Source organism: Panicum virgatum, chromosome 5K (genome assembly GCF_016808335.1).
Source record: "Panicum virgatum strain AP13 chromosome 5K, P.virgatum_v5, whole genome shotgun sequence".
In the NCBI taxonomy this organism is placed as follows: Eukaryota; Viridiplantae; Streptophyta; class Magnoliopsida; order Poales; family Poaceae; genus Panicum; species Panicum virgatum.
This window is the reverse complement of record NC_053140.1, coordinates 20,569,232-20,596,424: the sequence shown is the minus strand read 5'-3', so window position 1 is coordinate 20,596,424 and position 27,193 is coordinate 20,569,232. Positions and strand designations below refer to the sequence as shown.

Sequence of the window (27,193 nt, the reverse complement as noted above, 5' to 3'; positions counted from 1 at the left end):
TCGGCTCATTTCCAGCCTTGTCTGCTTCAGGCGTCTTATCCGACTTCTTCTTCGGTTTGCTCGACATGTCCTTCACATAGAACACTTGTGTCACATCCTTGGCTAGAACGAATGGTTCATCTTTATATCCAATCTTTTTAAAGTCAACTATGGTCATCCCATACCGGTCCTTCGTTACGCCTCCTCCAGCCACCCATTCACAATGAAATAAAGGGACAACTATGGGTCCATATTCAAGTTCCCATATCTCTTCTATGACACCATAGTAGTTGTTCTTTTCTCCATTACTGTTTACTATACACATACGGACACCACTGTTTTGGTTGGTGCTTTTTTTGTCTTGAGCTCTCGTATAAAATGTATACCCATTTATTTCGTACCCTTGGTATTGCTGGACAGTGATTGACGGTCCCCTAGCCAGCCATTGAAGTTCTTGATCAACTGTATTGTTGCCCAATAATTTTCGTCTGAACCAACCGTCAAAAGTTTTTATATGTTGCCGTGTAATCCAAGCAAGATTCTTCTGTGGATTTTCAGACTGTATAATATTCATGTGCTCATCAATATATGGAGCCACCTTGGATGAATTCTGAAGAACCGTGAAGTTTGCTTGGCTGAATTCACTACAAGAGATGTTCATATTACATTTCTTTCCTAGTGTGCCTTTTCCCTTTAGTCGCCCCTCATGGTGTGACACGGGGAGCCCAATCGGATTGAGATCAGGAAGATAGTCAACGCAAAACTCAATGACCTCCTCTGTTCCATAGCCCTTAGCAATGCATCCTTCTGGGCGAGAACGTTTGCGCACATACTTCTTCAATACGGCCATGAACCTCTCAAAAGGGAACATATTGTGTAGAAAAACAGGACCCAAGATAGTTATTTCTGTCACAATATGAACTAGAAGGTGTGTCATAATATTGAAGAAGGAAGGTGGGAAGACCATCTCGAAGCTGACAAGACATTCGACAATGTCTTTCTGCAGCTTTATTAGATTATTTGGATTAATTGCTTTTTGCGAAATTTCATTCATGAACGCACAAAGCTTTACAACTGTCAATCTCACATTTTCCGGTAGAACACCCCTCAGTATAACCGGAAGTAATTGTGTCATCAGGACGTGGCAGTCATGGGACTTCAAGTTTTGGATTTTCTTCTCTTTCACATTTATTATGCCCTGTATATTTGAGGAGTACCCAGACGGGACCTTGATATTGTTCAAGCAATCGAACATACTTTCCTTCTCCTCTTTGCTCAGATTATAGCTGGCAGGTTTTAAATAGTGGCATCCTTTGTCTCTCTTCTCGGGTTGCAAGCCTTGTCGTTCAGCTAGCTGCTGCATGTCGCGCCTTGCTTCCAATGTGTCTTTTGACTTACCATACACTCCCAGAAAGCCTAGTAGGTTCACACAAAGATTCTTCGACAGATGCATCACATCAATTGTGTTGCGAACCTGTAAGACTTGCCAATAAGGTAGGTTCCACAATATAGACTTCTTCTTCCACATTGGAACATGTCCCTGGTCATCCTTGGGAACAGGTTGGCTACCGGGACCCTTTCCAAATACTACCTTCACATCCTTGATCATCGAGAACACACGCTTTCCATTACGGAATAGAGGCTTAGGACGAGTTTCGGGCTCTCCTTTGAAATGCTTCCCTTCGGTTCTTAGGGGGTGATTGGTAGGAAGAAATCGACGATGGCCCATGTATACGCACTTCTTACAGTGTTTCAAATAAATGCTATCGGTCTCGTCATAACAGTGGGTGCAGGCCATGTATCCCATGTTCGACTGTCCCGAAAGTTTTGCAAGTGCAGGCCAATCATTGATGCATACAAAAAGCAAAGCTCGGAGGTTGAAGGACTCCTGTTTATACTCATCCCACACACGTACACCTTCTTCTTTCCAGAGTAGTAAGAGATCATCCATCAAGGGTTGCAGGAACACATCAATGTCGTTGCCAGGTTCTTTTGGCCCTTCTATAAGCACCGGCATCATGATGAACTTACGCTTCAGGCACAACCAAGGAGGAAGGTTGAACATACATAGTGTCACGGGCCATGTACTATGAGCGCTGCCAAACTCACCGTACGGATTCATTCCATCCGCACTTAGAGCAAATCTTATATTCCTTGGGTCGTTGTCAAATTGAGGATACTCTCGGTTAAGGTTTCTCCACTGGGACCCATCTGCTGGGTGTCTGATCATGTGATCCTCCTTACGGTCTTCTTTGTGCCACCGCATCAACTTGGCGTTATCCTTGTTTTTGAAAAAGCGCTTCAGACGTGGTATTATAGGGAAGTACCACACCAACTTTGCGGGAACTCTCTTCTTTACCGGCTGCCCATCAACATCACCTGGATCATCTCGCCTGATCTTATACCGCAATGCGCTGCAAACAGGACAAGCTTCCAAGTTCTCGTATTCGCCGCGATACAGGATGCAATCGTTAGGACATGCGTGAATCTTCTGCACGTCCAATCCAAGAGGGCAAACCATCTTTTTAGCTTCGTATGTTGTTGACGGCAGCTCATTACCCTCAGGAAGCATGTTCTTTACAATCTTTAATAGCTCACCAAATCCCTTATCGGTTACACCATTAGTTGCCTTCCATTTCAGCATCTCCAGCGTGGTATCCAACTTCTTTTGCTCCGGTTTGCAATTAGGGAACAACGGTCTTTTGTGATCCTCCAACATCTTCTCGAACTTTAATGCCTCCTTCACAGTTTCACTGTCTTTCTGTGCATCAAGCAACGCCTGACCTAGCTCGTCAGGTGGCTCCTCTTGTACAACATTTGCTTCACCCTCGTCCATTGGTTCATCTTGAAAGCCACCTGCTTCATGAACCCATGCCCAATCTGGAAGATTGTTATCACCATCGTCATCTTCTTCATTATCTTCCATCATAACTCCAACTTCGCCGTGTTTAGTCCAAAGGATATAGTTACTCATGAAACCATTCAAGGCCAGGTGATTCCATAGAGTATCTCTTTTTCGGAATTCCTTTTTATTTTCGCAAATACTGCATGGACAAAACATTAAACCCTTTGGCGACCTATTTGCCATTGCCGCCTTGAGAAAAGAATCTAAACCCTGAATCCACGCCGAGGTGCTCCGGCTTCCGTGCATCCATTGCCGGTCCATCTGTACAAATTAAAAAAAAATCATGCTCATTATCCCTATAAAGTAAAAACAGGTTACTATGAAGTAATTCAAAAATAAATGTAAATGTGTCATAGGCCACCTATCTAGTAAATTTAAACTAAATAGCAAAATAAATTGGCACAATAACATATACACATGTCACCATGAAATAATTCAAAAAAAACATTCTAAATGTGTGATAGTCAAACTATATAGTAATCATTCTCTAAAAAGCAACAAATCAATTCTACCTTGCTCAAATTAATGAACAAATTAATAAATCATGCCCATTTTCCCTCATCCTTAAAATCCTTAAAATTTTGCATAATAACATATATACATGTCCCCGTGAAATAATTCAAAAAAATCATTCTAAATGTGTCATAGTCAAACTATCTAGAAAACCTTCTCTAAAAAGTAACAAATCGATTCTATTTTGCTCAAATTAATGAACAAATCGGAAAATTATGCTCATTTTTCCTCAACCTTAAAATCACTATTTTCTTTATCTAGAAAGCATGAAACAAAGAATAAACACCGTGAAAGAAGAGTGGAAGAAGCTACTAACCTTTGGTGCACTTGGATGGGTGAAATCCTCACAAATTTGGAGGGAAATGGGCAGCACCTCCCCTCTAACACGCCATGAGAGAGGAGGAGCTCGGCCAAATGAAATGGTCGGGTTGGGGAAGAAGGAGTGCCTGATATACAGGGCAATTTAGTGCCGGCTGGTGGTTCTAGCCGGCACTAAGTGTGGACTTTTAGTGCCGGCTAGAACTACCAGCCGGCACTAACTTGCAATTGACCAAGTTAGTGCCGGCTAGACTTTCCAGCCGGTACTAACGTGTCTTATGACCGTTGTGGCATGCGAGCGGACCGTTGGGGGATGGCACGTTAGTGCCGGCTGGTGTTGCTAGCCGGCACTAACGTGCCCGCCTTGTACTGTACAGGCACGTTAGTGCCGGCTCCTATTGGACCGGCACTAACGTGCTGGTACCAATATAACATTCTCCAGCAGTGTCGTCTCCGCGCCTCTCATGGCAGAATTAATATTATATTAATTAATATATACTAACGTAGTCTGGAGCAGTTGCGTGGAGAGGTGGAGCGAGGCTGAACGAATGAAAGAGGACGTACGTTGCATGGTGGAACACAGCTAATAAGGTCGATCGGGTCACACCGGTCGAACCGATCAAAACCGAAGCCGACGCGGAGGCAGGGCAAGGCCGAGTCGAAAAGGACGTTAGGTTTTTACTACTGCTGGTGATGGGGTTCCCGACGCGGACGACGCGCAAGCTCCCAGCAGCAGCTTCTTCCCAGCGGCTGGCATGGCCGGCTGCGGCCACACGCACGCTCCGTCGTCGTCGCACTCGCACCAACCTTTTCATGCCGCCATTAATTTATTGTTACCATAAAATATACCCGGCTGCAATGCAACTCCAAGTGTATGTGTCTATATATATATATATATATATATATATATATATATATATATATATATATATATATATATATATATGTATGTATGTATGTATGTATACGAACTAACAACGGATAGATTCGCTTCATGCCGCCATTTATCGTCCATGCTCCTTGCGATCAAGCGGCTAGCGTGCAAAAATCGTTAGTTAATATATACCGGTTCATGGCTGGGGACAGCCGCATTGGACGCAGCAACGTTAACTTGGCGACTAGCTAGGCTTATCGGAGTTATTGTACGTTGGTCAACGACCTACAGATGGAGAGGAAAAAATTTAACTAGCTGGTCCAGGTAATCTAAAAGTCGGAACTAAAAAGTACCATACTCCCTTATATTACAAATTTGAGCTAAAATCTATAGCGATCATTTGGATTGTGAAGAGACTCTAGGTTCGTATAATCCGTTCACCACTCTACCTACTTAGGAGCTCACTGTGCTTGATAGGGCCGGGGTAGCTAGCCAACAGGCCGGCCTACGTCCTGCATTGGTGGATCAATTTACGACTAATATGTAGAGGTGGTAAAGCGTTTTAAAATTTAATTTAAATAATCTAAAGGACGGGTCGTAAAAGGGTTAGCCTATAATCCTATACAATTTTAAATTAAAAATATATAAATAAGATGAAATTAGATTGTGAAGACACTACTAGGATTACGATCCGTTACCACCAAACACGTTTCAATCAGCACATTAGGGTTCCGATTGTAGCAGGCTATATTTCTCAAAAAAAAAAGACTTGGTTTTACAACTGGTCGATCCGATCGAGACTCGAGAGACATTTCAGTAGTCTTCGAGTGTTCTCTTGGACGGAAAAAGAGAAAAACGGAAAAGAAAAGAAGAGAAGGAAGTAAGGGGGCGGAGGCGCGGAGCGGAAGCCAACGTGCATGAGAGAAGACGGACGACCGAGTCGGCCATATATAGCTACTGCGCGTGTCTAGGTGATGAGCCGCCGGACCTATATATGTATGTGTATTGTGGGAATTGACTTTAATTTGCCTCTCGATGCACAAGTCGTCGTCGACGCAGCACATGCATCCATGCATGTATGCCAGCTAGTTACCCGCTCATCACTCGCTAGTAACCGTTGTTAGGGTCAAACGCCTACGCGCGCGCACAACCACCGTACCAATTGGTACACATGGGACATGAAGCTATAGCTAGATGAGAGTTTGATCCCGATTTCGTACTGGGCAAAACGGACGGTCGAGTGATCAGAGGCATCCGGCGTCGATCAGCTGGGAAAGGGGTAGGCCTGGTTCCGTTCCACCAGGCCTTGTCGGCGGGGCGCGGGGCTGGCCGCACCCCGCGCACGCTGCTTGCACTCCCAATCGCCTGAATGAGTACGCAGCATCACGCTACGCTTTTTGTGCCCTGTGCTGATGCTTCACTCAAAGGCAACGTCCACTGCCCATGGCTGTGACTCAAGTTGGTTACTTGGTGGTTGGTGCGGTGCCGTGCGACGCCCCGCCCGTCGCCCTGCATTATTATACTGAACTCGGGAGCTGGGATAAGGAAATTCGTGTACTCTGACCAAATTTTATAGATAAAATAATAATATTTATGATACTAAATTTATTTACTTGAATCCACTATATAAAATATATGTTGATATTGTATATATAAAATATATGTTGATATTGTATCTGTTTGGTAGTATAGTTGTTGCTATATTTTTCTATAGATTTAGTCAGAGTTAGCTAATTTTGATTTAGGAGAAACCTAATATGGCATGTAAATAAAAGGGAAAGGCGTATGAGCAGTAGTAGTACTAGTAGTACATTCTCCCAACCAAATACTACCTTAATTTGCCTAGTAGCAGTACATGATTGTCCATGTGGACATCCTACCGCCATAAACCCTAGTCAGATCTGACCCCTGCACATTCTTGCTCTAGGTTGAGCTTTATTTTTTTGGTCTCAACTCCTCTCCAATTAGGCCGTCTCCAACAGCTCGTGGAGGTGAAAGAACGAAGAGAGAGAAGAGAGCTAGCGACTATTTCGATGCTAGCTTATGACATAGGTTTTTATGCTTGTGGGCCAGCCAGGAGAGAACGAAGACAGAGAAGAGAGATAGTACGCTAAGAGACGGTGGGATCTTATATGGGAGAGAGAAAACAGAAGAGAGAATGATGTGGTGGCTAGTGAAGCACTTGCTGTGAGTGAATGGTAATGGGTCCGCCACCATGCATGGTGATTTGACACTTTTGCAGCCAGCGGTAACCATTAGCCTTGCTTTTAGGAAGGGCGAGAGTGGTAGATAAAATTAATTGTTACCATGGGTCCCACACATGAAACTGAAAAAACTTCTCGGTCAATAGAACGGTTTAAAGTAAGCCCAATAATGGGCTTAAAGCCAAACTAGTTAGCAGTTTTGCTGATATGAAGAAGAGAAGAGGGAAGAGAGAATAGAGCTTGGCTCTTGTTCTAGCACCAAGCTTGACACAGAAGCATAGGCATTTGTGGGCCAAATAAAAGCGTATGTAATGAAGAGTAAGAAAGAGAAAGTAAGATATAATATCATATAATAATAAAAAAATTTATAAGTGATAAATATGAGACAACTATTATATGACTTGGCTTTTAGCACTTGACTTGTCAAATATTTGGCTCTACTATTAACCATGCTCTTATAGCTACCGTCTGAGTTAACTGGCCTTATGCAACCTTTAATCCTTATAAAAAAGAGTTATGCAACCTCTATACATACACAGATAGGGGTTTTAATTCAACAGCGGTAGCAGGAGCCCTCCCCAGGACTGACTATTTTCGTTGGGTGGACCAAACCGCCGGGCCCTCGCTCTGTAACCGAAACACCCACACGCCAACTGCACCCGACGCCCGCCGGCCAGCCGGCCCCCACGCGCAGCTCATCTCAGCCGCCTGCACCCCACGCGCATTCTCCCCAAAATTTCATTCCGCCCCACCGCTCGCTGCTCTCTCCCTCCGTCTCTCTCTCTCTTCTCTATAAGCCCAGCCGCCCGCACCCAGGGAGAGAGAGGACGTCCCCAAAGGAGAGAGAGAGAGGCACGCGCAGCATCCATTCCTTGCCGCTGCCGCCGCACACTCCCATTGCAGAGCCCCACCCCGCACAAAAGCAGAGCAGCCACTTTCCCCTCCCGCTCCCCATCTCCGTCCTCCTCCCATGGCGAGATCGACGCGCGGCGCGCTCCTCCTCCTCCTCGCGCTGCTGGCGCTGGCGGCGGCGGCCCGCGCGGGCGACGTGCCGGCGGCGGCGCTGGGCTGGGAGCTCGGGGTGGTGGGCGCCGCGGAGGACGAGGAGTTCGGCTTCCCCGCCGGCGGCGACTCCGTGGCGCGCCGGGTGCTGCAGGGCGGGTCCGGGTACATCAGCTACGGCGCGCTGCGGCGGGACAACGTGCCGTGCTCCGTGCGGGGGGCCTCCTACTACAACTGCCGCCCCGGCGCGCAGGCCAACCCCTACTCGCGCGGCTGCTCCGCCATCGCCCGCTGCCGCGGCTGATCCCTCGCCCGCCCGCTTCGGCACCGGCGACCGCCGGGAGGAAGAGGAGAAGGTTCATCCCGTTAATCCCTCGCCGTTCAGCAGAAAAAAAGGAAACTGTTCATCTGCCCCTTTTAATCAATTGTTATTGTTATTAGTGCTGGTATTATTTGTCTTGTCGTCCATGCTTAGCCGAGGATGATTGGTGGTGGCTGGGCTGATTCAGTTCGGATCCGTCTGTCGGGTCCTGTAAATTGCACGCATGATTTGTGGATCATCATCGATCCACTGGTGTATAAACTGATGATGATTGAACCAGCATGAGTTGATTGCGATTGTAGCCAGGGATTCGTGTCGACACAGCAACTAGATAGCTGCCCAGCTAGCTCCTTGATTTCATATTCCTTTCAATTTTTTTCAGAGACTAATTGCAGCTCTGCTCTGCTTGCAACTTGCAAATTCTTCTAGACGTCGCGTCGCTCTCCCCTTGGGTGCCTGGGGATTTTGCCGTTGTGCCGGGCGGCTGCCGGCCATCGGCCGTGGATCGTGCCGGGCCTCGGAGGAGGCGAGGTCAACTAGAGCCCTTTTTTTTCTTGTTTTCTTCTCCCGAGGCATTTAGAAGCGGAAACTAGAATAGAAGAAGGGTTCTTGGACCGAGTTCCTTTTTTCTTTCCTCTCTTCTCAAAACCTCTCTCTTCTCAAAACCTGTTGTCTGGTTGTTCAAGACTAAGAGCAACTCCAACAGAAGTTGTAAAATATATTTCATCGGTAAAAAAAAGAAAATACCGTCCAAAACCCGTTCCAATAGAGTCGCCGTCCTCGCGTCGCCATCTAGGTCGCCATCCGCTCCCCTCCGCTCTGGAAGTTTGGCGACGGAATTTCCCTCGCCAACCCCTCCCTCCGGCGCGCTCCGCCCCTCGCGCGCGCTTCCGCCCTCCGCTTCCCGCCATCAGGCCCTCGCGCAGTCATCCGCCCGCGTTGTGCCGCAGAGCTCACGCCGTCGCGTCTGTGTGCCGCCTCGCAGAGCACGTGCCGCCGCATCCGCGCTCCCGCACCGCCGCCTCGCGATGTACCGGCCGTCGCGTCGGATCGATGTGCCGTCGCTCGGAGGAAGGGTCGATCCAGAGGCACATCGCTCGGAGGGATCACGTCATCCTCCCACAAGCTTCGAAGGCCGGATGATGGCGGAGGATCTGCTGAATGCCGAGCAATTGAACGGGGAGGACGCAAACACTGGTGAGATGCTGGTCCAGTACATGATTTGGTTAATTGTTGCTTATTTGTCGATTTGTTGAGTACATGAATTGGTTCAGTACATGATATGGCGCTGTTGATTTTGTTGTTCAGTCAGATAGTCACCAATTTTATTGAGCAGTAGAACTTTGTTGTTCAGTACTTGCTATGATATGTCGCTTGCAGTCAGATAGTATGTCTTTGTTCAGTCAATCCTCCTTCCTGGACCCTGAATTGAGGAGGGGCATCATCAATCTGTTCACCAGATTTCCAAGCATGGTGTAACTCAGCATCACAAGATGGTTACCTGAGACGACAGTAACGAGCGTGGCGGCTTCCTCCGTCCAAACGGCAAGGGCGAGCGAGATCGTGGTGCTAGGTTGCAGTGGTCGTGGTGGTCAGGTGCCCACTTGTCCTGGCGCTAGGTCGCGTCGCGGTGGCCTTCGATCCACAAGCCAGGTCGCCGGTGCCTCCCCACGCACGAAGCCTCCGGCGTGGCGGCGGCCAGGCGCACGGAGCTAGGGTGCGGCGGCGTCAGACTAAAGAGGGGAAAAGAAAAATAGATCGATCACCAGAGGGCTGACGTGGACTATTTTAAATATGAAGAGACTAATTTTTGGAGAGTCTGTTGGTTTCTCCACCGTTTTGGAACACTTCTATTTTTTTAAAGACCTTCCCAAACTCTAAATTTAGCTAGTATTTTACAACTTCTATTGGAGTTGCTCTAAGATGGTTTCTCGATGATTCTGCATCTCAAAATCTTCGAATTATTAATATCTTCTTAGAAAGAAATATTTTTTTATTCATATACTAGTTGACCTAACGTTTGGTTTCCTCCTAAGATTCGTAACGTAAATTACTTGCAAAAAAAAAACATAGTAGCCGTTATCTTGTGCAGTCCTGCTGCTCCTAGTGTTAAGTTGGGTTCGTCTCTAGAGCTTCTGTTCATTTGACCTAGCTGATAGCTGCTACGGAGTAGTAGTTCCATTTTGTACGGGATGAGGAATTATTGCGCGTTTATAATCGCCACCAAACGACACTCGAGTAATGGAGGATTCGATCGCCAGGACGCAGTACGCGATTCGGGAGATATCTTATTGGTTCGCTCGATCCTTTCCTCCGTTCCGTCCTGCAACGGCAACGCCATTGACTCGCTCATTCATGCTACCGTTCAAGCGCGGCACATGGGCGCATTAATTTAAGATGATGAAAAACTCGGTGCGACGACGAGGGGGAAACGGAATCCTCTCCCTCACGGACGCGCCTCATATTTCTTCTCTTCTCTTCATTCACGTGTGCTGGTAGAATTAACTGCTGCAGCTGCAGCGTTGCCGTCCAGCGAGGCTACAGACAGTACTGCATAGTCTGCATTTCCTTCCTTCCTTCCCAAACGCGTAGTACTCCTATTTTCCAACGCAAAGTATAGTAGTAGTGCTAGTTGTTGTGTCACATGCTCATAGAATACTCGCTGACAGCTAAGATTTACGGCTAGATACTCAACAAATCCACGCCAGCAGCCGCCCGCCATGATTACTTTTCTTTGTTTCTTTTGTTTTTCAAGGAAAACTTTCTTTCTTTCTTGGAACGCCGGCATGATTGCTTGATTAGCAGCGGCCTGACGAAACGGTCAACGATAGCGCAAGCTGATGGCAGCGGGCCGTTAGTTTCACAACAAGCATCGCCAGCCCTTTCCCTTCTCCGCGTTCAGTCCGTCAGAGTCGGACAGACAGGGACTAGTCGAATACTAGTGGCTGGGCACGGAGGAGCTAGAGCGAGCCTATTGGCAACAGGGAACAACCCACAGTTGAAAAGAAAAGAGAAAGGCAATGGGAAGTTCAGCCACCGACACCGCGTCGTGTGCATAGGACAGTTGGGGCCGCGGCAGCCGGCCCGGGCTACTTGGCTAGGGAAAGGGAAAGCACTCTGCTCACAAAAAGGATTCCTGTCCGGAGATTAGGATTCGGTGCGGCCTCTGATTGGAATGGTTGTTAGCGCAGACGGCTTGCTTTTGTGATGGATGATGGATGGGGGGCGGCTGGTGATGTTGCGTTGCAAGTTGCGGAGGAGCAGGCTGGTGGTTGGGAACTGCCAGTACAGCGCTTTCGCTTCGTTCTTCATTGCCGGGTTGCTCAGGCTCGGCTGGTTGGTACTTGGTACACTGTCGCTTTCCTTCCCGCCCGCTTGGCTTTGCTCGTCCCTCTTGTGCTTTTGCCTTGCTCCTCGCCGGCGCTCCGCCGGGGGAGATTCGGAAATACGAGCGCGGATTTCCAAGGGACGTTGGCTTTGGCTGGGCTGGCTAGTTACGGGCCTGCGGCTTTTATGGCAGGCTGTCTGCCATTCCGTCGTTATGGGCCTGCGGCCTTTGTAGCAGAGCGCCGAGAGTCCGAGACCAACCGAGCCTGGAGCTTAAATACTCGAGCTTGGAGCATGGAGCCCCGAGTCCGAGATCATTCCGTCGTTTATGGCACGGAGCAGTGAGAAAATATTATTGTAACGGTATTACATAATTATTGCAATGTTATAATTTCTAGGATCACCCGGGCTTTCGTTATATAGTCCGGGTTCATAGAGTTCTAGTCTAGTCCTAGTCCAATTACATAATTTAAGAGATATACTCGGTGTATAATGTTCTAGTCCTAATTTAATGCAACTGCTACTCTAACATCCCCCTCAATCGTAGTAGGAGCGAAGCGGATGATTGCGACTGAATTCAAAGACCTGTGCTTCTTCATCTTCTCTGCGTTCATCTCCGCTCTTCTGGTGTTGTCTCTTGTCTCCTCCTCTATTCCCTCCCGCAGTTATAGCGGGAGTGTCTTGGATGAAAGTGATCACACAAACACTTTGATCGGAATTATTGCAGATGAGTTGATGTAGACATAGCCGATCGTAATGATGTAGTAACCATGGTCGATGTAGTGGTTGTTGCCACATAATCGTATATATCCGAAGAAGGGAAAAAATATGATTCAATGACAGAGCTGCAATCACAGAAATTGACACCTTTTCTGATGCCATTGACACCATCTAGATGCCGGAGGATGCCACTTAGGCGATTGAGTTTTGCATATGTCAGAGGACGATTGTATTTTGCATATGTTAGAGGACAAGTATGCCTTATCACTACTAGAAAACAGTCCTTCGGTCCAAGCTAAAAGTACCTGCTGCCATTTCAACCGGTATTGATGTCCACATCAGTACCGGTTGAAATGGCAGTTATAGCGGGAGTGTCTTGGATGACAGTGATCACACGAACACTTTGATCGGAATTATTGTAGATGAGTTGATGTAGACATAGCCGATCGTAATGATGTAGTAACCATGGTCGATGTAGTGGTTGTTGCCAACATAATCGTATATATCCGAAGAAGGGAAAAAATATGATTCATTGACAGAGCTGCAATCACAGAAATTGACACCTTTCTGATGCCATTGACACCATCTAGATGCCGGAGGATGCCACTTAGGCGATTGAGTTTTGCATATGTTAGAGGACGATTGTATTTTGCATATGTTAGAGGACAAGTATGCCTTATCACTACTAGAAAATAGTCCTTCGGTCCAAGCTAAAAGTACCTGCTGCCATTTCAACCGGTACTGATGTCCGCATCAGTACCGGTTGAAATGGCAGCGGGTACTTTTAGCTTGGACCAATGGCTCGAGGTGGTTGCAGTGAACATTTGATACCGGGTTATAGAACAACCCGGTACCAATGGCTAAGAATCAACGCCGGTTATTGCCCTAGCCCGGGACCAATGAAGGAAGGATGTTTTAGTACCGGTTGAAACAAGCACCTGGTACCAAAATGTAAGAATCAGCACCGGTTGAAACAAACACCTGGTACCATAGCCGGCCTCTCCCTCGGATATTTTAAGTCCACTACCACCGACTCCTCTCTCTCGTCTCTCTTACCCTCTCATTTCTCTACCTCTCATCTCTCTTCTCTTGTCTCTGGAGCACGCCGCCGTGGGCAGCTCGGCTGCTGTTCGTGTATTTATCGCGAAGCCGGCGATGGGGGCGACGAAGGCGCCGGGGCACCGTCGGCGGCGGGGATGGGCAGCCCCAGCCCGCTGTCGGCCCCCGCGGCCGCTGGCGGTGGGAGCAGCAGAGCCGGTGCGTCTGGATCCGGAGGGAAGATCCGCTCACCGGCAAGATCCGCTCTGCGCCGGCAAGATCCGCTCCGCGCGGCTCGCGCTCACGGACGTCACCCCGACGCAGCTGTGAGTTTCGCTCCCTTGGCCCCTTCTCCGTGTCCCGCGATTTGTGGCGTCCGCCCTGATGTCTGATGACCGGTTTCGCCTGCAGGATGACGGAGGAGGCGACGAACGGGGACGCGTCGCCGCCCAACGTCAAGACGATGGGGCTCATCGCCCGCTAGGCGCTCCTCCTCCTGGAGCACCTCCTGACGCACGGGCCCCGGAGCGTCGCGGCAGAGTTCCAGAAGGACAGGGACGCCATCGCCCGGATGGCCACCTTCCAGCACATCGACGAGAAGGGGTACCCGTCTTCTCAAATCTCACTCACGTTCATAGCAGCTGTTGCTGTGACGCTGACGCGATCCGTGAACTAACTCGCCGCAGCTTCAACTGGGGCCTGACGGGGAAGAGCAAGTCAGAGCGCGTGCTCAAGCTGCTGGAGCGGGGCCCGTTCCTAGAGGAGGAGCGCGAGGGGGCAGGCAAGATCGCGTGCGAGATCAAGGGCTTCCCCTACCAGTTGGAGGTCCTCGAGAGGACCTATACAGGTTCGTCGGCTGCTCAGTAATATGAGTGTTTTGGATTTGTTTTTGCGAGCTGTCGATCGGAATTGTGTGCGTGTTTTTCATGGGGATTCGATTTGCATTGTGTTGTGTTGGTGCAGAGGACTCGTACCCAAACGAGACGAAGCGGGCAGAGCTATCGATGCAGTTGGGGCTCCCTTACCGTCGCCGTGGGGCACTCTGGCCACCGCCACCGTAGGCCGCTGCCGGTCGGGAGCTGGCCATGGGTGATTTTTTTCTCTTTTTTTTCTTATTTTTCAGAAATAGGAATGGCCGTAGCGGTCCTGTACCTCTATCTTGTAAACGATTCTTTGGATGATCTGTAGATCTATAAGTATTTTGTATCGATCGATTTAATATCTTGTGAACGATTCTTTGAAAGATACTGCTAGTGGATGATGTGAGGGGAACGGGAGAGGATGCTAGAGGGGAACAGGAGAGGATGCTAGAAATGGCCGTAGCGGTCCTAGTACCGGTTGGAAAGACCAACCGGTACCAAAGGGGCTGCCAGCTTGGATCAGCGTGGTAGCCTCTTTGGTACCGGTTGGTCTTTCCAACCAGTATCAATGGATGTCTAACGCACCGGGTGAAAAATCCGGTGTCTTAGACCGAGACCTATGGTCTCGGTTTGGGGGTACCGGTTGCAAAACCGGTGCCTAAGCACCTCTTCAACCGGTTCTGAAGATTCGTTTTCTAGTAGTGTATGTCAAAGGACGATTGTGTTGATGCAGTCTGGCCGTCGTCGATGAAGTGTCTTGGCGGAAATGTCTATTAGAAGACACGGGATGTCCATCTTGTAGATGAAGTGGTGGCAGCTTGTTGTTGACGAAGACCACATCGAAGAAGACCATCGTTGATGGTACGCTGAAGGTTATGATTATGTTATGATTTCAAGAGAAAGAATTCTAATCTAAACTATTGGAAGAAGCTAGTTAATTAATGCGACGCCCTAGGAAGGTTATTGAGATCGATCTCCCTAGGGCGGCGCCAGCAGAAGGTGTGGGCTGTCCAAGAATTAAGCGACATTGGTCTATGGCTGTGATATCATGTAGAACCTCTAGGGCATAACCTCTAGGGTCACTTGAGCTTTCATGACATAGTCAGAGCTCATAGAGTTTTAGTCCTAGTCTAATTACAATGTTCTAGTTCTAATCTAATGCAACTCCTACTCTAACAAGCAGGGCAACACGCATCTGTGGCAATGGGGGCAGGAGGCTCATTTTTTAGTGGGGCCAACACCGCCAGTTGCGGAACCAGAGTCGATGGCCCCTTCCATCCAACATCCCCCAAAACTGTTGGTGATGGTCATTTTGAATTGGCGGTGATGAGGGGCGCTGGAGCAGTGATGCATTAGTGTGAAGTTGGTGCATTCATTCCCACTAACCGCAAGGAGGAATTGCTACCTTTTCCAACTAAGGGCGATGTTCCCATTTTTTCTTTCTGGAAATTGATAACTAGAAAGGAAAATAGGACTTAGCTTGCTAGTCCATTTTAAGTATGAACATGGGGGGGGGGGACACATAATGGTATACAATTATACATCAATGCCCAACGCAACATAATAGTCACTAAATGCTTTTGAAGTGAATTCACCAGCGTTATCTATCTGAATTGACTTAATTCGATTTTCTGGGAAATTACCACACACACGGATGATCTGGGCAATGAATTTGGAGAAAGCATGCATGGTTCCTTGGTCCTGTTTGGAACATTAGAGCATATCCAGCAATAGTCCCCTACTCAAGGCCCCTACTTTTCTGAGTAGAGGCTCTCCCAACTTTTTGGTTCTCTAAATTTAATCCACAACTCCAGCAGTAGTCCCTACTTCATAGCCTCTATTTGATATGACATATGGAACCCATGTGTCAGTGAACCAATTCTTTTATTTCTATCTATTTTTATTCCTCTCGCCCTCTGTCCTCCGTGCTCTCTCTCTCCTTCACACTCGAATCTCTCTCCAAGCTTCACCCTCCTGCTCTCTCTCTCTCTCTCTCTCTGGCCACCCGCTCCCCATGGCAGATTTGGTGCTCGAGAGGTGGTTGAGAGCACCAAACATCTAAACTTGAACAACACACTCATCCTCAAGCTTGGGGAAAGAACAGACATACTTGAGCTCGAGAGGGGTGGCGGCGAGTGCTGTAGCTCGGGTTCGGCGACGAGTGGGCCACATCTCAGAGTCGACAGCGTGGGCACAACAGCTCAGGGCCGACGGCACAGTCATTGCAGCTCGGTCCGACAGTGAGCAAGCCGCGACTCGTGGGCAGTGGTACGGGCGCCAGAGATCAAAGAGAAAGCTTGGGGAGGCGGCGGTGCAGGCGCTAGAGCTAGGGGCAGCGGCGGGAGCGCCATAGCTCAGGCTTGTGCGGCGATACCATAGCTCCGGCCGGTGGCAATGCCACAGCTTGGGATGGCGGCAGGGAGCTGCAGCTTGGCGAGCACGCAAGGTAAGGGCGATTGATATAGAAAAAATAAGGGCTTCCCTAGACACTCGTGGGAGAAGGGGCTGGAGGGGTGGATTTGGGTTCCTCCCTACTAGGGATGGCAACGGGTTTAAATTCGCTGGATTTTGCTTGCCCAAATAATGTCTGTGAATATAATACAAACTCATTAAAAAACTCATTACCCGTCACGAGTTTAATTTTGTGCTCAAACCTGTGCCCATCGGGCTAGCAGGTACCCACGGGTCGCCCGTGGGTCTACAATTTATTATACTAGTTTTTATCATAATAAAAAAATTTAATATATAATAAGCATCAAATTTATAGCGTATTGAAGTACACGGTGAACAAGAAGTCTATTGTTCACTAAAAATTAATAGAGAAAATAAAAATAAAAATATAAATGTCAAGTTTTATATTCAATGATCATAACATCAACACAAAGCCATCATAACATCAACACAGAGCCATCAATTCATTATATGCATATACAAACACTATAACTCCAAAGCAACAACACGCCTACCTGCCACTAAAACATTGAGAGTTCATCAAAATAAAAAGTGAGGGAGAATAAATATTAAGTTTATTAAAAATCCATTAATAAAATAACAATTGCACTGAGTTGGATCAGATTTAAAAACCCATGGATTTACGAGTCTAGGTATTGTTGGAACAAACCCGTGCTCATAAACCCAACAAATAGGACTTTATGCTCATTAACAAACCCATGGGTCTAGAAGTTGACCCAAATCCATGCTCTAGTGGAGTAAAAACTCATCGAATTTCGAGTTTCGGGTACCCATTGCCATTTGTACTCCCTATTTTAGGGACCAAAGTAGGAGCCCTGCTTGAGTAGAATTTTTCATCCTCAGTCCCTATTTCATGAGTAGGGTCTCAAGTAGGGACCTTGCTAGAGTTGCTTTTAGTCTAGGGATAATTTTGAGGGCTAGTGTTTAGCCTATAATTGATAGGCTAAGAATTATACCAAGGTGAGTTGTTTGGATTCATGGCTAACGCGCCCACTTTCTCTCTCCCATTCTCATGTCTAGATGTGAAGGGCCTAATTTACTTTACCTCAAAATTATCCCACCTGTTTGGATACATGTGGGATAATTTAGAGCTAAAAGGCGAGGGATAAGAATTATCCCATGTATCCAAACATGACCCTTTAGATAAAAGGCGTACGCAGTTCCACTTTGTATGAACATCTATGGGCGTGATTGGTTACTTGTTCTATTTCTAGCCTGGCCACGAGTTATGCAGGCAAGCCAAAATAAATGATTTTAGAAACATCATAGCAATGGTAAATAAAACCCATGTCTGCCCTATCACTCAGTACTGCTAATTCGTCCACAGGGCCTAGGCATCTGAACTTGGAAGAGTTTCTTTATTGCGGGCCAGGACACTCGTTTTACCAGATTATTCCGTGCTACCGCAGGTACGCTGGCATAAGGTTATGCCATGTTTGTTTCCATAATCGTGTCCGTTATATATCTCTGTATTGCTTCTATGTTTATGTCCGTTGCATCTTGGTGAAATATTCTGCTTTGGGGATATAAGAGACAATGAATATCAATATTCACAATTATTTGGTTGCAAAATAGGTTCTTATCCCTTTCATTATTTGGGGATCCCTATGCATTTTAGAAAGTTGCCATGAAAAGAAAAATAAAGACTAACTAGTTGGAAAGGAAAGCTCTTGTAGGGGGCCATTTGGTCCTAATTGATTCTATGCTCTCTAGTCTACTTTTGTTTATGCTCTCTTTTTTAAGGTCCCGAGGGGAGTTCTCAAAAAACTTGAATACTATAGGTCAAGATTATTCTGGCAGAATGACAGACATAAAAAAGAAATATAAGTTGGTCAAACGGAACATTCTCCCACTACTACAAAATAGGCCTTTTGTCCCGGTTCCAAACTGCCTTTTGTCCCGGTTTTGGAACCGGGACAAGGCTTCCGGGACAAAAGCCTCGAGGCTTTTGTCCCGGGTGGCAGAACCGGGACAAAAGGTGCCTGCCGTTAAAAATTTTTTTGCACACCACGGGATTCGATCCCAAGACCTCTTGCCTAGTGCATGGTTTCCTTACCAACTCACCTAAGTAGTACACGTGACTCAGTATAGAATAACTTCCTTTTGAACTATCACGTGGAGGGGCCTTTTGTCCGGGTTGGTAACACCAACCGGGACAAAAGGGGTCTTTTGTCCCGGGTGGTAACACCAACCGGGACAAAAGGGGATAAAAGGGTTGGGCCTTTTTGTCCCGGGTGGAGCCACCAACCGGAACAAAAGGGGGGCCTTTTGTCCGGGTTGGTGGCTCCACCCGGGACAAAAAGCCCCTGTCCCCCGCGTTGGCCCGGCTAGCCGTTGGACCCGGGATAAAAGCCACCTTTTGTCCCGGGCCCAAAGGTAACCGGGACAAATGGCCTGGAAAAAAGACCTATTTTGTAGTAGTGTCCGCCAACCAAAAGAACAAGGAGGATTAGGGATACAAAGATTTAGACATATAAAACAAATGCCTTATGAGCAAGTGGCTCTATAAATTATGTAATGAAGAGGTTCTGTGGTAAATATTGCTTAGAAACAAATACCTAAAGAATAGAACTTTAAGCCAAACAAGTAAAAAAGCGGGAGATTCACATTTCTGGTCGGGCCTGATGGGGATAAAAAAAACAATTCCTAGATCCAAGAAGGTTCAAGCTGGTTAGTGGTAACCAATGCAAATTAGATTTTGAGAAGATAAATGGTTAGGTAACCAGAACTGAAAGATCAGTTTCATAATTTATTTAATATAGTACCGAGAAAACATGCAACTATTGCAGAAGTACTTAGTTTGAACCCACTTAATGTCTCTTTCAGAAAGAGCTTTAGTTGGGGATAAGTTAACCGAGTGGTACAACCTTGTTGCTGTACACATTAATCTAAATGAGGGATGGATCTTTTTTATGTGGAATCTACATAAAAGTGGGGCATTCACAGTTAAATCAATGTATAGGCACCTAGTCAATAACGGTTTAAAAGCTACGTAGAAAATTGCGTATGGAAATTCCAAAATAAATTTTTTTATGTGGTATCTTAAAAGGGAAGTGATCCTAACAAAAGACAATTTAGCTAGAGGGAATTGAAATGGGAATAAAGCTTGTTGTTTTTATAGTAAGCCAGAAACTATCCAACACCTCTTTGTTGAATGTCATTATGCAAAATTTCTGTTGCATGCAATTCATCTTGTATTAGGTATACCACCACCGGTAAATATTGAATATTTGTTTAATAACTAGCTAAGCAGGGAGGGCACAAACACAATATATTGTTATTGACGGGAGCTGCAGCTATATGCTGGTCAATTTGGCTGACAAGGAATGATACTGTGTCTAATAATTGTAGACCAAAAACATTTTCGCAGGTGCTTTTCAGCGGGACACATTGGCTCTAGTCGTGGGCTTGGTTGCAACACATTGATGACCGAAGGGAGCGGCTGGTCGACGCATGCCAGCTTTTAGAGTCTTCAGTTTTGCAATTCTTCGCCTCCCATGGATGATTCTTCATTTTATCTACTCCCTCCGTCCCAAAAAAACAAGTCATCCTAGGAATTCTAGGACAAATTAACAAAAGTTAAAATGATCATGTTTGCCCCTATTTATTACTCATATTTGGCACTAATTAATTCTTACATGCATATACACTTTCTAAATAGGGCAAGATGACATGTTTTTTTGGGACAAATTTTGAATCCTAAAGTGACTTGTATTTTGGGACAGATGGAGTATTGGTCTTTAATTTTAAACACAATGTGGTTTAAACTCTAAGTGTGTGATTGTAATAATTAATGACTGATACCTCCGTCAGGAGTGGTTTGAAGCCGGAAGATTTTCCATTATCTAAAAGAAAAGTACTACAGTTTTATTTGCCTCCTTTAATTTAGCAAACAAAAAACCACATCGCGGCACAAAAGCCTATTCTAGTTCCTCGTTGTCCTCCCGACCATCCAAACTCTAACCTGTCTCGTTCTTCTTATAAAACCTCTATCGCCACACATTGCGCTACGGTTTTTCTCTCTCCTCTCTCTAGTCTTAATTCATCCACCAGCCATTGGCTTCGGCCAAGGCTGATTGACGAGCCATTCCCAGCAGCAATGGGCGCCCTCCATTTCCCGCTGCTCCTCGTGGCCGCCCTTCTCTTCTCGTCTTCGGCGGCGCTGACCGCCGTTGAGGAGGCCGAAATCGCGCTGCGGCAGAAGCTCGCCTTCGAGAACCACCACCACCCGACTGACCATGTCCACATCGACATCAACATCGACATCAAGATCACCAACCCGAGCCTCCTCACCGCGCACAAGGCGCTGCAGGCGCTCAAGGACGCGCTCTACTCCGACCCCAACAACTTCACCGGCAACTGGGTCGGCCCTGACGTGTGCGCCTACAACGGCGTGTTCTGCGTCCCGTCGCTGCACAACGAGACGGAGAGCGCCGTCGCGACGCTCGACATGAACTCCGCCGATGTCGCGGGATACCTGCCCAAGGAGATCGGGCTCATGAGGGACCTCGCCGTGCTCCACCTCAACTCCAACCGCTTCTGCGGGGTCATCCCGGAGGAGATCAGGAACATGACGGAGCTGTACGAGTTCGACGCCAGCAACAACCGCTTCGTGGGGCCCTTCCCCGCCGCCGTCCTCGGGGTTCCCAAGCTCACCTACCTCGACATCCGGTTCAATGACTTCGATGGCCCGATCCCGCCGGAGCTCTTTCTCAAGCCCTACGACGCCATCTTCCTCAACAACAACCGGTTCACCTCCGGCATCCCCGAGACCATCGGCAAGTCAAGGGCGACGGTGATCGTCCTAGCCAACAACGAACTCGGCGGGTGCATCCCCCGGAGCATCGGCGACGCCGCGGCCACGCTTGACCAATTCACCTTCACCAACAATAGCCTCACCGGCTGCCTGCCGGTCGAGGCGGGCCTCCTGACCAATGCGACGGTGTTCGATGTCAGCGGCAACGCGCTCACCGGCGCGATCCCGCTGACGCTGGCCGGGCTGTCCAGGGTCGAGCAGCTGGACCTGTCGCGCAACATGTTCACCGGCGACGTGCCGACGGACCTGTGCGAGCTGCCGGCGTTGGCAAACCTGTCAGTCTCGTACAACTTCTTGACGCGCGAGGACGTCGCGTGCAGCGCGCTGGACAGGAACATGAACGGGTCCTTTAACGACGAGGCAAACTGCATGGGGCAGTCAAGGCTGGCGCAGAGGAGTGCCGGCGAGTGTACGCCGGTGGTGAGCCACCCGGTGGACTGCATCAAGGTCAAATCATGTGGGTGGCCATCAGTGGAACCGCCGCCGCCACCGCCAGCCCCTGTGGCATCCCCGCCGCCGCCACCTATGTCGTCTCCGCCACCACCACCAGCCTCTCCACCGCCGCCTGTGGTATCTCCGCCACCGCCAGTTTTCTCTCCGCCACCACCTGCGGTATCTCCGCCACCGCCGGTTTTCTCTCCACCACCGCCTGTGGCATCTCCACCACCGCCGATTTTCTCTCCGCCACCGCCTGCGGCATCACCTCCTCCTCCTCCACCACCAGTTTACTCTCCACCACCGCCGCCACCAGTTATTGTCCCACCTGTACGAGGAACGAAATACCAGTCACCGCCGCCACCACTTTTTCCAGGTTACTGAAAGCCAAGAACATGAGCGATATGTACAGATGTTGTTGTTCCAATATTTTAGCACAGGAGAAATCGAATGTAATCTAAGCTCACACTTTTCCACATTGCTGAGGGTGCCCACATATTCTTATAATTCTGACATGCTTGGCACCCTCTAATTTCCTCTCTAGCTAGCTACTTGCAAAACGACTAGCTTTCCCACCGTTACATGCATACTTAGTCTAGCATTTTTTTTTCCGAATACGCAGGGCCAAAGTGAACATACAAACCACTCTACAATCAGGATGCAAATTTTACTAGGTCGACTCAATGATCTAATACCCAAAATTTAAAGTTCGGTGTAATGCTCATTTGGTCAGACCATAAAAAATTGGTGCCAAAGAATATGGGTCCTTTGAGTAACCCAATCCCCCCTCCCTAACCCCACACATGCCACCCCTCGACCGTCATCCCCAGGCCGCCCCGTCTCCTGATGTCGGGCCCCTCGACCATCGTCCCCGCACGACGCGTCTCACCCAAGCGCTGGCGAGTTCAACGGTTCCCGCCTGCAGATGACTGCTGGGTGCAACGGCGGCCATGCGAGGCATGCCCATGGCGATCGGCAAAGTGACACCCTCCTCAAACGTGTCCTGCGTCCACAGCTCAACGATTTTCGCCTCGCCCACCTTCTTGAGCTTTTTCACCAGCTTGTTTGAGTCCACGCCTGTGCCGTTCACCGACAGCAGGATCTTGTGGCTGCCGGCCAGCGTCACGGACTCCACTCCTGCTCAAATTGAGAATTAATCTTTCTGCTGACAGGGACAACTTCTTGAATTGTCAATTGCAATCAAGAATAGGGCACTGACACTTATCGCTGACAGCCGCCGCCATTTTCATGGGTCGAACCAGGGGCGGATCTAGGGGGGGGGGGGGGGGGCTGAGTGGGCTCCAGCCCCCCTAGAGCCATGAAACTCCATTGGAAGAAGAGGAGATGGGGGGAGGAGGAGGAAGAAGAAGAAGAGAGGACAATGAGATGAAGATGGAGGTGGAAGGGGAAGGGAGGCCCCCCTAGTAGCTTGTGCTGCGTCCGCCACTGGGTCAAACAAGAGATGCCAGTGGGGGCAGGGGAGCGCCATGATGCCAACTTGGAGCACGTGCCGGAGTGGGCGGGAGCCGCCGCGCGCGGCGTGGGCGCCGAGTCAGGGCGTGCGGCGTCAGGCGACCACGCCGAGTCAGGGCGTGCGGCGTCAGGCGATGCGGCTGTCGCTACCCGCCACAGCCCGCCGTGCCGCTCTGCACGACAATGGACATCTCGACGAGTCACATGCTGGGCGCGAGCTGGTAGCAGCCACACGCATGCTAGTGGTGTACCTGCTTTGAATCATCCCTATTTTGGGTAACCCAGGGGATCGTTTGGGTAATCTTCGTAACGGGTCAGTGTAATCCAAAACTCCATAATAATCCTCACAGGACGTATGGTTGACCTAATTTTAACCCACTTGCATCCCAACCGTACACTCATACACCCGAGGTATCAGCTCACATATGAGGCACGCCCGGGAGCCGGGTGAAAATAAAACACGATCACAATTCACAACACTAAGATCTACTGCCCAGCAGGACAAAAGGTGACCAACAAACTTAATCCTTTCACCCCTGCTTACAGCCAGAGAGCTTGGCTTCATCCCTTGCAAGGGTGATGTAGCCTGAGAGACTCTACTAGGTGATACTCCGATCCGTTGAAAACGACGACCTTCCTCACCCTCCAGATTGTCCAAGCCCCTAAGATAATCAGAGAGTTCAACCCTCTCTTGCTTGGCCTCTTTGCCCACCATGTCAGAATTGAAGTCTCTGCCACCACCATTCAATGAACTCTGTGTTGGCCTGTGGTGAAGGAACGGAGAGACCCAAGCGACCCAGCAGCAAATGCCAAAATTGCCCTGAGAAAACGCATTGCGTCATGAGGTGTGCATGAGGTGCTGGATCGTTTCGTCCTCCTGGTCACCTAGGGGCAGCACGCTGGGCGAGGAAGACCTCGCGTGGCTAGCCGGTCCGCCGTCCAACAGCTATTGTGTGCCACTAGCTAGAGGAAGAATTTGCACTTTCTTGATGACCATAAACATCCAAATATTTTTTTAGAATACATAGTACAACTCAAACACCCACAATGTACGTACACTCACCCCTATGAACATCCAAATATGAGTGTAAAGTGAAAGTAAACTGATCAGAGAATATGAAATAAATACATTCTTGAACCCCAGATCAGCTGACTTGGAAGTAAACTTGTGTGATGAGTCCAACCGCCAAATATGAGTGTCCTCCACGTCCGGTTGAAGCGGTATCTCCTGAACTATAGGTGGCCAAACGGGCCGATCCTAATGGACCGGATGACACTAAAACTACGAAACGATCACGGCCCAACATACTAGGCTTAGTGCACATGCCGGCCGACAGTAGAATTTGTGGGAACACCCCAATTTTTAGGGGTCGACCAAAATTACACCCTTACATACAAATACAGCTAGTGTACTATACGTAGTGGCTCAACCGCACCTAAAAATCCATTTGTAGGGGCGGATCACCCCCTCAGCCGCCCCAACAAATGAGGGGGGGGTGCTCCCCCCTAAAAATGGTGCCCATTTTCAGGGGAGGCTGAGGGGGTGAATCATCCGTACAAATGCCTACTCACCCCTAAAATAACTATAAAAAATAAAAATCTAGGCATTTCTTCCTCCTCCCAACCCCCATTGTTTGCTTGGGTGAGGAGCTCCCCCAAGATTCAAAAAAAAAGGAAAAGGGGGAGAGGTTTTCAACTTGATTTTCTTCTAGTTGGGGCTCTAGAGGTAAGTTTATGCTAATTTTCTTGTCATTTCTAAGATTTTTTGTTAGATTTATGGCTCAAATAATGGAGCTCTCTTTGCCTCTAACTATCTCTAGATCTTCATGGTGTGGATTAGCCATTTGAGACACCATTTGCCTCAAAATTTTAGATGAAGTTGTACTATTTTAGTTGGAGAATAAGATTATGTAATCATTTGGACTCAATCTATAGTTTTTAGCCTCATTCATAAGTAAATAATACCCTAAATCTATGGAGGAGAGAGAAGAAGATTAATTTTTTTTATTTTTACAAAGATGCATGTAAGATTTTTTCCCCAAGATTTAGACCTTGTTTGTTTCTGCTTATAAGCGGATTCTTCATGGAAAAAAGCCAGAAACCCACCCAAACGCCTCGATTAAAATTGGATTCTTCTGACCGCCGCTTCCCTAAAAATCACGGAAACAACATGAATGTCGATTCTCACCACCATCTCCCCAAGCGCTCTTCGGGGGTAAGCGAGTAGCTTTTTCCCTCGCAGCCCCTGCCTATCTGCTGTCACGTCATCACCCACCCTCTCCGGCTCTCCTCCCCTACTGCCGCCGCACACCGTCCCCTACTGCTGCTGCTGCCACGCCGCCGCACACCATTCCCTACTGCTGCTGTCGCACTGCCGCCCTGAATCGCGCTGCCGTCTCTTTTCCTGCACCTCCTCCTTGCTGTCCCTCTCCCTGCGGTGGTCGGCAGCCTCCGCACACGCCCTCGCCGGCACCCTCTCCTGCTGCCACACGTACCTCCCCTGCTGGGTGCCGACTGTGGGTAGAGGCAGCTGTGCGGTCCTGGAGCTCCATGCTTGGGTGGAGGCGGCCGCCGGCGTGGGACCTCGAGGCAGGACCGGCGCGGGATCTCAAGGCGAGGCGGCCTGTCTGAATGGACGAGAGAAAGAGGAAAGAAAAATAAGTAGGAAGAAAAGAGTGTCTATCTATCTTTTGGTCTAGATCTGATTTTAATGTATGCTTGATATAATTGTAATATAATTATCTTGTTAAAATATAAAAAACATAAAAATTATGGACTTCTGTTTGTATTCAGTAAAAAATAAGATGTCATCAGCCCTAGGGGTACTTTGGACATTTTATCACTTACTTCAGATAATCGACTCAAAATAATCAAAATAATGAGGATTGCCAAACACCTATCTTATTCAAACAACCAATTCTCCAAACAGCATGCTTATTATAGAATCTTGCTTCCCAGAAAAGTGAGACATAGATAAGTAGAAACAAACAGGGCGTTAGTGGTAAAATAATATGTTGAGTTTTGCTTATTTTTATTTAGTACTAGTTAAATTGACTTTTTTTTCAACACCTATGCATATACAGAAGTATATATTTATGTCAATTTATTGATTTATTTTTTCTATGTTTACACACACATGCATGATAGTTTTTTCCCACAATTTAGTGGTACAATAATAAGTTAGAAATTGATTTGTTTATTTAGTACTAGTTAAATTGACTTTTCCAACACATACATATACAGAAGTATATATCCAATTTAGGGCTCTATTTCTTTTAAGAAAAAAATTTGATTTTTTTCTATCTTTACACACATGCATGACAAATTTTTCCCTAATATTTAGTGGTACAATAATACGATTGGTTTTGATTTTTTTCTTTAGTACATGTTAAATTGACTTTATTCAACATCTACATATATATATATATATATATATATATATATATATATATATATATATATATATATATATATATATATATATATATGGATAGGACATGATTGTACAATGCAAAAAGAACGGACACCTATTTTCGTGGAGAGCTTCACAAATTCATTCAAGTTGCGGAGGACCACGCAAGAAATGAGAAGATACAGTTGATGCATTGCCTATGCAAAGCCTACAAGAATTTGATAGTCCGGATCAGTGACCCAACTACAATCAAATTGCATGTGGTGGTGAGTAGTTTTGTTAAGAACTACACGATCTGGAAGTATCATGGCGAGATAGATGCTCCCCCGCCAATGAATAATCTAGCGGATGAAATCATATCAGACGATGAGTTTAACAGAATGTTTGATGCTTATTATGATATGATGGTGGCGGAGATGATGGGGTTGGTAGATTCCATGGTGATGATATCGATGACGGGCCCATCGATGGTGATAGTAGTGACGATGAACTTGACGACGGTGATTTTTTAAGCCAGTTGTTG

At 47.6% G+C, this 27,193-nt stretch overlaps 3 protein-coding genes and 1 long non-coding RNA gene across 4 annotated transcripts; all 4 read left to right on the top strand.

The window, feature by feature from the left end:
* Window positions 1-7,539: 7,539 nt before the first annotated feature.
* Window positions 7,540-8,422, top strand: LOC120706879 (rapid alkalinization factor-like). The gene has a single exon (XM_039991629.1). It carries the CDS (start codon window positions 7,764-7,766, stop codon window positions 8,097-8,099), a length of 336 nt encoding a protein of 111 aa, XP_039847563.1. The 5' UTR covers window positions 7,540-7,763; the 3' UTR covers window positions 8,100-8,422.
* Window positions 8,423-8,720: 298 nt separating this feature from the next.
* Window positions 8,721-20,009, top strand: LOC120706880. Its single transcript, XM_039991630.1, has 3 exons — window positions 8,721-9,314; window positions 17,862-17,943; window positions 19,905-20,009. Exons 1-3 carry the CDS (start codon window positions 9,146-9,148, stop codon window positions 19,999-20,001), a joined length of 348 nt encoding a protein of 115 aa, XP_039847564.1. The 5' UTR covers window positions 8,721-9,145; the 3' UTR covers window positions 20,002-20,009.
* Window positions 13,390-14,176, top strand: LOC120706881. Its single transcript, XR_005688503.1, has 3 exons — window positions 13,390-13,528; window positions 13,614-13,805; window positions 13,889-14,176. It is a non-coding gene; the product is annotated as an uncharacterized LOC120706881 (long non-coding RNA).
* A 428-nt stretch (window positions 20,010-20,437) lies between the features above and the next one.
* On the top strand, window positions 20,438-22,317 carry LOC120710588 (pollen-specific leucine-rich repeat extensin-like protein 4). The gene has a single exon (XM_039996228.1). The coding sequence runs from the start codon at window positions 20,634-20,636 to the stop codon at window positions 22,167-22,169; it is 1,536 nt and encodes a 511-aa protein (XP_039852162.1). The 5' UTR covers window positions 20,438-20,633; the 3' UTR covers window positions 22,170-22,317.
* Window positions 22,318-27,193: the final 4,876 nt, after the last annotated feature.